The sequence below is a fragment of the Diaphorina citri genome, unplaced genomic scaffold (genome assembly GCF_000475195.1).
Source record: "Diaphorina citri unplaced genomic scaffold, Diaci psyllid genome assembly version 1.1 scaffold1240, whole genome shotgun sequence".
NCBI lineage: Eukaryota > Metazoa > Arthropoda > Insecta > Hemiptera > Psyllidae > Diaphorina > Diaphorina citri.
Window position 1 is genome coordinate 1 of NW_007378669.1, and position 10,519 is coordinate 10,519.

General features: G+C 40.0%; 1 protein-coding gene across 1 annotated transcript; it reads right to left on the reverse strand.

Moving 5' to 3' along the window:
- Positions 1–1,080: 1,080 nt before the first annotated feature.
- LOC103514884 (phospholipase A-2-activating protein) lies at positions 1,081–10,041 on the reverse strand (the record flags this gene model as incomplete). Its single annotated transcript, XM_026827732.1, is given in 9 exon segments — positions 1,081–1,158; positions 1,398–1,514; positions 2,251–2,344; positions 2,496–2,636; positions 4,872–5,061; positions 8,396–8,530; positions 8,866–9,018; positions 9,445–9,589; positions 9,811–10,041. Coding segments are annotated over 9 exon segments (1,228 nt in total), but the record flags the coding sequence as incomplete, so codon positions are not given.
- Positions 10,042–10,519: the final 478 nt, after the last annotated feature.

Below are 10,519 nucleotides of genomic sequence, written 5' to 3' on the forward strand. Positions count from 1 at the left end.
TACAAGGCAGACACACTACCAACTAAGCTGACTAGGCTGGCTAATCACACAAGTCTTTTAAGAAAAGGAGCCTAGCGCTTACAAGGCAGACACACTACCAACTAAGCTGACTAGGCTGGCTAATCACACAAGTCTTTTAAGAAAAGGAAAAAAAAAATGTAAAAATGAAATATAACACAAGTCTAAGAAAATTCAAGTATGATTTATTTGTACAACAGAAAATAAAAATGCAACAATTTCAAATTATTACATTAGTGACGTAAATAAATGAGAGTTTTTTAGTACCTAGTTAGTAGTTTTATGATAATTAGGTATATGTGTAGACTTCACTCAGAATATGATAAACCTCGACCTTCGTTGTTTGTACAAAATTTTAAATCAAATATACCTAGAATTAATATCATAAAATAACACAGGATTTGAATAAGTAAAAGTTGTCTTCCAATTTATGCAAGAACTGTGTAAGATATTAGTTGTATTTGTTGTGTCTTGTATCCATTTCAGACTTTCCCAAATGTGTAAGAAATATACTTTAGTGTAGGAAAGTATGTATTTTTTTCGGTCCATTTTTTTTATTTTTAACTTTTTTACATCTCATTGTTATTATTAAACTTAATAAACTAAATCAATACGTCCATTATTCTTATATGAAATTAATATAAAAGCAGGGTGCGCGACTGAGCATTGATTAATAGAAGGGGGAAGACATTAGAATTAGTTTATATTATAATCCCTGTTATTGAAAAAAAAAAAAAAAAAAAATCACGCATTATTTGTGACCAAATTTTACGTCACAACTTGAGCAAAAGCATCTCTTACGAAACTATTACAACCCGTGCGAGTTTTATTTTTACCAAAACCTTGTTCTTAGGACAGACTTTTAGGTCGGGGCTTACCAGTTTAGATTACTGTCGTATTCCCATTAATCTAGGATTGAATTTTAGGATGATTCGATTTGATAAACCTCGACCTTCGTTGTTTGTACAAAATTTTAAATCAAATATACCTAGAATTAATATCATAAAATAACACAGGATTTGAAAACCAGGAAAACAAAAACTGGGGTCTTCCGGAACTTACCTAGAATGGCTTTCAAGTTGGCTTGATCAAATCGGACATAGTCATTGAGAGGGAAGAATGTAACGGCAGGAGATGCAACTGAAATCAATAGACATAAAAGTAAAGGTAATATTTTTTTTTTTACTTGACTTGGAATCGAACCACCAATATCCAGATGCAAAGTCCACCCACAAGAAGGTATCTGAGTTGCTCCCCTTCTCTTTTACCAAGCTAAAATCAGGTTTTTCTGCCTCATTTCGCTGTAATTTCAACCAGGTCCTCGGCCTTCAACCCAGTCTGAGTGCTTTTGTCGTTGACTAAGTGTTATTATGACTTACCATCAGGTGTAGATCCGGAAGGTTTATATCTATTAGCACCAGTAAATGGATCTCCAGCATTAGTAACAGGGGCTACTGGAACAGGGGTACCACTACCTGGTACATACCTAGCACCTCCTGTAACACAAAGAACGATTTTATTAGTGAAAAACTACTTATAGGTAATGTCAAACGCTTTGAAAAACTCGAAAACGTCCGCTTTAAAAAAAAAAAGATATTTGATAGAGCTAATAATTGATGTTTGATAGAGCTTGTCCCAAAATCGAAAAGGAAAGGAAGACAGGATCGGAGAAAACCAGCCATTCTGAGAATGAACCTCATCTGTTTAGGTTTAGGATAAACAGGATACAGAAGACCTAGTTTAGACTGCGGGAGTAAAGGGACTTTTCAGTCCGATTCGGGCAGGATAAACAGGGTATATTCTATTCTACATCGAATTCGAATGAATCTTACCTGTGAAGGGATCACAATATTCGCTACTCGGGGGTGTCTGGGTGACTGTTGGACCCTGTTTGGACTTGCTATTGGTCATGATGAAGTTAGCCACCTGTTCCAAGAACATCTGATTCAGATGATGGGTGTTCCTAGAACATCTGACTCAGATGATGGGTGTTCCTAGAACATCTGACTCAGATGATGGGAATGAATCTTACCTGTGAAGGGATCACAATATTCGCTACTCGGAGGTGTCTGGGTGACAGTTGGACCCTGTTTGGACTTGCTATTGGTCATGATGAAGTTAGCCACCTGTTCCAAGACCATCTGACTCAGATGATGGGTGTTCCTAGAACATCTGACTCAGATGATGGGTGTTCCTAGAACATCTGACTCAGATGATGGGAATGAATCTTACCTGTGAAGGGATCACAATATTCGCCACTCGGGGGTGTCTGGGTGACTGTTGGACCCTGTTTGGACTTGCTATTGGTCATGATGAAGTTAGCCACCTGTTCCAAGAACATCTGACTCAGATGGTGGGTGTGTATGAAGGCCTGGGCGGCATGCCACGGGTCCTCGCTCACGTTGTAGGGGAGTTTGAGCGGGGGTTTACCCTCCTCGATGTCCACGCTTGCTATTGGTCATGATGAAGTTAGCCACCTGTTCCAAGAACATCTGACTCAGATGGTGGGTGTGTATGAAGGCCTGGGCGGCATGCCACGGGTCCTCGCTCACGTTGTAGGGGAGTTTGAGCGGGGGTTTACCCTCCTCGATGTCCACACTGAATACAAAGTCATACTCCTGGTGGGAGAAGGGCGGGAAAGAGGATTTAAAAAAAAAACATAGGTACAAATAAACTATTCAAATCTAGTCAAGATACATAAGTACCATATCCTATACAAAGTCCAGGGTGTCTACCAAAATGGAAAAATAAAATTCCCTGACTTTACTCGGTTTTCCAGTCCATTTTTTCCAAATTTCCAGTCTACTTTTTGAAGATTTTCCACTCTATAGGAGAAAATTTTGGTTTCATCAATTATTTGCGGTAAAAAAAAAGAGCTGAAAAAATCTGCGTTTGCCTGAGATCGAGGTGACTGTTGGACCCTGTTTGGACTTGCTATTGGTCATGATGAAGTTAGCCACCTGTTCCAAGAACATCTGACTCAGATGATGGGTGTGTATGAAGGCCTGTGCTGCATGCCACGGGTCCTCGCTCACGTTGTAGGGGAGTTTGAGGGGGGGTTTACCCTCCTCGATGTCCACACTGAATACAAAGTCATACTCCTGGCGGGAGAAGGGCGAGAAAGAGGATTAAAAAAAAAACATAGGTACAAATAAACTATTCAAATCTAGTCAAAATACATACCATATCCTATACAAAGTCTAAACCATGTGAGTATTTGAGTACGGTAGTTATCTTAGTCTTAATTCTCAAATATGTACATTGTCAGCAAGATTCAGGGTGTCTACCAAAATGGAAAAATAAAATTCCCTGACTTTTCTCGGTTTTCCAGTCCATTTTTTCCAAATTTCCAGTCTACTTTTTCAAGATTTTCCACTCTATTCCCACTGCGTCACAACAGCCACCATTTTTTTTTTCTTTCTTTTTTTTTTCTTCAAGCAATGTTCCCAAGCCTGTTCAACATTAATTCTCCAATCTTTTTTCATCCCACTAGGGTAAGGGCGCCATTTGCACATGAAATAACTGCGCCGCAGGCCAAATTCAATGAGGAATAGCGCCGCAGGCAAAAATTGTGAGCTATACAATCTATAAAAACTAAAAATTTTAGGACCGGCCGCAGGAGAAAATTTTGGTTTCATCAATTATTTGCGGTAAAAAAAGAGCTGAAAAAATCTGCGTTTGCCTGAGATCGAACCCATAACTGCGAATATCGCGAACAAACCGCGGATACTGCGCACAAAACGCAAATACCGCGAACAAAACGCGAATACCGCGAACTAACCGCGGATGGCGCGAACAAACCGCGGATACCGAGAACAAACCGCGGATACCGCGAGCAAACCGCGGATACCGCGAACAAACCGCGGATACCGCGAACATACCGCGGATACCGAGAACAAACCGCGAATAACTCCCCACACAGCCATTTCATGCTGTCGGATGGTCAGTTTGCATTGCTGACTTTCAAGGCACCACAGTTTGGCCGTCATATCCCAAGAAGCACTCAGCAGCGTGTTCACCTTGGCTCCGGGACTCAGACTGCAAACTGTAAGTGAAAAAATAAATTGGGTGAGAAATGAGGTAAAAAATAAAGTTATATGTACTGAAGTCTCTAGTTTAAATAATGTTAAAACAACCAATCAAATTCTTTGGAACTAGCCGAGTTAGCTGGGAAGGTAGTACACCTGCCTGGTAAGTGCTAGGTCATGAGTTCATTCCCACCCAAGGCAAACTTTATTCTAAACAGATAAGGTTGTTTGTTTTTGGAAACAGCTGGATTTATCTCTCAATCTCTCTTGGTCTTTTGGATCAAGACCTCTGTTGATACAGTTCTCTCAATTTTTTTTTTTTTTTATTATTATTTTTTTATAAACTTTGTGTAGTTTTTGATAAACTTTTTTTATGAAGTATGTAGTGGACATTTACCAGTATTAGTGTGTTCTACGACATACAGCCTGATTCCCTCGAATTTGCCATCAAAAATTTTGTCAAAAGAGAACGAATGTGCCATCAAATTCATTACAAGTACATACAAGACGAGTATTGTTTATTCCCCCCCCCAATACGTTTCTATAGAACACAAAATTACAGCGCCGCAGGCAAAATTTTTGCGAGAAAATTTAAGTAGCCCCTTCAAGGTTGCATACTTTTTTTACTGACCAAAAATTCTTTTTCCATTTTTTAGGCTTTGAAAATTTCCGCTAATACATTTCTATAATTACAGCGCCACAGGCGAAATTTTTTCGAGAATATATGAGTTGCCCCTTCAAGGTTGCATACTTTTTTATGGACCGAAAATTCTTTTTTTTTTAAGGCTTTGAAAAATTCCCTCACACCAGATGGTTTTTACTTACCTTTCCCTGGTACAGAACTTTCCCGGAGCTTTCCTGTGTGCCTCCAGCACTGCCCATAACATCTCCTAGCTTATTCCACTCTCTACTAGCCTCTGACCAGGAGTAAGCGACCACTGTAGACCCCTCTCGAACCATTTTGACATCGCCATCCGCTTTTCCGGGCTCGTACAACACTTCTTTTCCGGGCAAACTGAGGACACATAGGTACAATAAAATTACTAGCAAAATAGAACAGTTGAATTTTTCTATCTGAATTTCTCCCTCTTCTCAAGCTTGTTTCCTCTCTTCTTTTCTATGGTTTGGTAAGTACAGGCGCTATCACACCAAAAGAGAAGAAAACGAGCTTCAGAAGAGGGAAATTTGTGAAAGGAAAATACGGCTAATCTTAGAATATACCTTGTTTATCCTGCCCGAACAGGAGAGAAAAGTTCCTTTGCTCCCGCAGTCTAAACAAGAAGATATTTGATTGGAAAATGATACTGACAGAGAATGGCAAACATGAAAGCTTGTTTAAAAAGTAAATCTGTAAACTTGAACTATAAACTGTATGGGCTATTTCACATCTAGACTGCAAACTTCAAGTTTAAGTGTGAACAGGCCCATAAGATTATGTAGCCCTCAACATGAAAATTGGCGTATACTACAAGTTGCAGTCTAGATGTGAAATCCGCCTATGGGTCATCATTGGCGCAATGCTGCTGTATTTTCCCAGCCTCACTCAAACTGGGTTAAGTATGGAGAGTATACCCGCGTCACTAAAGACCTTAGCATTTATGCAGTGACGTCAAAACCCGAGAAAAAATGCCTTAGAAATCAAGTCTTAGTTTAATTTTTCTTTGCTTGTAATCCCCCACATGAAATGCTGGATCAATAAAGAAGACCTAGGAAATAATCCAGAATAGTTTACAGGTTATTAGCAACCTCGAACAGGTTGATCCAACCGCTCAAGTCGTACTCTTGGAGGTTTTTCCAACTGTGATTTTCACCATAATGTGCAAAAAACTGAGAAAAATTAAAAAAAAAAAAATCAGGGGTTGGTCCCTAACTACACTGAGGGTGCAAACCACTTTGTGATGGTACTTACTTACTTGACCTATCTAAATTCCTGTGCTCTACCAACTGAGCCACCAACCCCATGTACTAGTATAGGGTAAAAAAAGCCAATATAAACCTCACTTTTTAGATAGCATCTACGTCACGAAAAAAAAAAAAAAAATCTGTACCAGCCAGACAATATTATCTTGTCCCTGGGTATCAGGACAGGTAACTCTATGGGACACCACGTCCTACTGACTGATTGGGGGTGCACTCGGCATCGTGAGGACAGTTGAGGGTATGGTCGAAAATTCAAAATCCCTTAATTTCTCCAAAAATCCAGAGACCATTAGACGCGGCAGCGCTCCGCCCGCCAAGTCAAGAAAGTTTGACAGTGCTACTACAGATTTAATAATTATACATTCATTATTGGCCGATACTTTGGGTTGAAAGCACTTGAAACTTAGTTCCCAAGTTAAACTGATCAGATGAGCTAGGATAGTACGTTGAATGCACCAGCAGTTCCAAATTGATCACTGAAGTTAAGCAACGTTGTGATTGGTATCCAGATGGATGAGCATCTAGGCAATCGCGTGCTGCTGGCTATTCCTAGGCCCACTCAGGCTGGGTAAGGTTAGGCGGGGAACTTGTTGCCAAATGAAGGGTAAAACCCCTGTCACTATAGGATAGATAACAGGACCTTCTCAAATAGCTCAGCTTCCATCACGTAGTGCTCACTGCGCTCGCCTTGAACGCGGGAGACGCGGGTTCGATTCCCGGCGGGGTGAAATAATTTGTACCATGCAAATAATTGACTCTATGACTGGCAGTTGCAGGGCCCACTCAGCCTCGCGAGGAAAATGAGTAGCTAATTAGCTATGTAATATTAATGCACAATACACATAGTGACCTATGCCAGCATGGGTAGGTAAACATTAAGTAGTGGATTATTGAGAGATATAATTAATAATATTAGTAATCGTAAGTCTGGCTGAGGGACTATAAACAGAGAGTAGATCAGCGTCTAGCTAGGGGACTATAAACAGGGAGTATACTAGTCCAAATTTCCTCACACTATATCAATAGCAAAGGTTGAGTGCAAAGGGCATCCACTCGGAAAATTTTATTAGCCAAAACCAGTTGGCCTCAAAGCGATCACTCTAAAGCTGATTGAGAGGCCGACGACAAACGCCGACCCCATCTGAACATGGGAAAAGGCAAAGAAGAAGAAGATTGAGAGATATTTGGACAATACTACTATGCAATGAGCACCAAAGTTGTGATATAATAATACACAAAGAAATAATAATAATAATAATAATAATAATAGACTCTTGAGTGGAAGGCAACCACTAGGCGAGGTTAACGCCTTGGGCGTTCTCTACCACCTAACCCTTAGAGCTACCACCTAACCCCGAAACAGCATTCAGTAGTGTTAAACCTTTTCCCCTCCCTTTTTAATTATGTTAATCCACTACAAACAAACAAACACTTACTCGGATACTTTGACTCCTCCAATCTCTTGCTCGTTGGCTGACTTCAACTTCTTCACTTCTTCTGCATACTGAGCTTGCACTGCATCTTCAGCTTGCCTATCTGGATTTGCACTGAACACTCGTACTATACCGTCACTGTGGATGATAAGGTAATCTATTAGTATTCTGTATATTGACCTTGCACTGCATCTTCAGCTTGCCTATCTGGATTTGCACTGAACACTCGTACTATACCGTCACTGTGGATGATAATGTAATCTATTAGTATTCTGTATATTGAGCTTGCACTGGATCTTCAGCTTGCCTATCTGGATTTGCACTGAACACTCGTACTATACCGTCACTGTGGATGATAAGGTAATCTATTAGTATTCTGTATATTGAGCTTGCACTGAATCTTCAGCTTGCCTATCTGGATTTGCACTGAACACTCGTACTATACCGTCACTGTGGATAACAAATTATTCAGTTAAATAATAACATCACACTCTCATGGGGTTTCAACCTGGATTCTGACATCACCATTGATTTAATATTTTGCTATCGGCCCTTTCCTATCTTCAGAAAAAAAAGAACTTAAAATTTCCAAGCTCTTTAAAATTCGCTGGGACTTCTGAGACATGGTGTATAGGTACTAAAAATATCTGCCACAAATTTTTCAGCACCCTTGCCCCCAAGAAACTATTGACCTATGGGGGAGTGTAAAATATTGTGAGGGAAACCAAAAAAGTATAATGCAAAACTGCCAGTGTTACGTCACGAAAAAAAAAAAAAAAAAAATCTGTACCAGCCAGACAATATTATCTTGTCCCTGGGTATCAGGACAGGTAACTCTATGGGACATCACGTCCTACTGACTGATTGGGGGTGCACTACTATGCAATGAGCATCAAAGTTGTGATATAATAATACACAAAGAAACAGCATTCAGTAGTGTTCAACATTTTTCCTTCCCTTTTTAATTATGTTAATCCACTACAAACAAACACTTACTCAGATACTTTGACTCCTCCGATCTCTTGCTCGTTGGCTGACTTCAACTTCTTCACTTCTTCTGCATACTGAGCTTGCACTGCATCTTCAGCTTGCCTATCTGGATTTGCACTGAACACTCGTACTATACCGTCACTGTGGATAACAAATTATTCAGTTAAATACCTAATAACATCACACTCTCATGGGGTTTCAACCTGGTTTCTGACATCACCATTGATTTCGCTATCGGCCCTATCCTATCTTCAGAAAAAAAAGTAGTTACTTAAAATTTCCAAGCTCTTTACTTAAAATACGCTGGGACTTCTGAGACATGCAGTATAGGTACTAACTACTAAAAATATCTGCCACAAATTTTTCAGCACCCTTGCCCCCAAGAAACTATTGACCTATGGGAGAGTGTAAAATATTGTGAGAGAAACCAAAAAAGTATAATGCGAAACTGCCAGTGTTAAAAGACTTTTACTTACCTGGAACCGGTGACTATATCCGAGTTGGGTAGAATAGCTACCGCCCACACAGACATGGCGGGTATCATGAATGAGTTCTGAGCTTTGTTCTGATACACACAGACACACTGGTCCTCTCCCCCAGAAGTAATCAAATCCCCATGAGCAGCAACACTGTAAGAGAGAAACAATCAATAAAATATATTGACGGACTGCCCAAAATTTGGGTTGCCAAAACAACAGAGAATATGAGTACAGAAAGTATGAAAGTTGCCAAAACAACAGAGAATATGAGTACAGAAAGTATGAAAAAAATTAAAATTATAAGTAACACTCCATATAAAATGGTGGAGCTTCAAAAACATACCTAATATGCCCATAAGTATCCTGTGATGGAGGAGGTAAAATTATCACTCACTTAGTTAGCTTGGAAGGTAGCACACCTAGTGCATTTGATTCCCACCTCGACAAAATTTATCCCTTACAAAGAAGGTTTGCTCTTCAATGACTGGGCTTTTCCTATCCTTGGAACAACGAGCTTTCTCCTCTTTCTTTCTTTCTTTGATTTTGATATGATGAGACCTCCTTCTGTTATCTTACCTATAGATAAAGTTGGGATGGCCATACATGGTGTGCACACATTTCCCAGTAGTAGAGTCCCACACTCTGATGCTGGCATCGTTGGAACAGGAAACAAAATCTGTGTCGTTCAACACTGCCAGACCTCGAACACAGTCTGTATGACCTGAGAAGGGTGGAAAATAAAATCAATGGTAATTATTCAGAAGCCAAGGCAATGAAAAAGAAAGCTCCTTTTTGTGTTTAACCTAACCTTATAATAACACTGATCACTGCTCATTTGAGACATCTCCTTTAGGAAGCAATTTCATTGATGTGACTTCTGAACAGGTACCAAACTAATCAAGGTCAAATCATGAATTATCTTTCTTTAAGTATATGTCTTACCAGTCAATGTTTTAAGAAATTCCCCCTCTTCCGAGTGAAGTTTGATAGTTTTGTCAGCACATCCGGTCACTATGATCCCATTAGCGAGTTGAATCACTCCCCACACAGCCATTTCATGCTGTCGGATGGTCAGTTTGCATTGCTGACTTTCAAGGCACCACAGTTTGGCCGTCATATCCCAAGAGGCACTCAGCAGGGTGTTCACCTTGGCTCCGGGACTCAGACTGCAAACTGTAAATGAAAAAATAGATTGGGTGAGAAATGAGGTAAAAAATAAAGTTATATGTACTGAAGTCTCTAGTTTAAATAATGTTAAAACAACCAATCAAATTCTTTGGAACTAGCCGAGTTAGCTGGGAAGGTAGTAGGTACACCTGCCTGGTAAGTGCTAGGTCATGAGTTCATTCCCACCCAAGGCAAACTTTATTCTAAACAGATAAGGTTGTTTACCAATCCTTACTCAGGCCAGCCTAGTTAGCTTGGTTGGTAGCTTGTCTGCCTTTTAAGTGCTAGGCCAAGGGTTCAATTCCTGCCCAGGTGAATTTTATCCTGGAGGGATGTTCATTGGCTTTCTCCTCTCCTGTCTTCCTTCTCCGTTTTCGGGACTGTAAGACCCTAGCAGTTACAGTTCCCTCTGTCAAACCTCTTAGAAAAAATCTATTCCTTTATACCACCAGTTCTTACTTACTCATTCGGTTTCCAGAGTTTA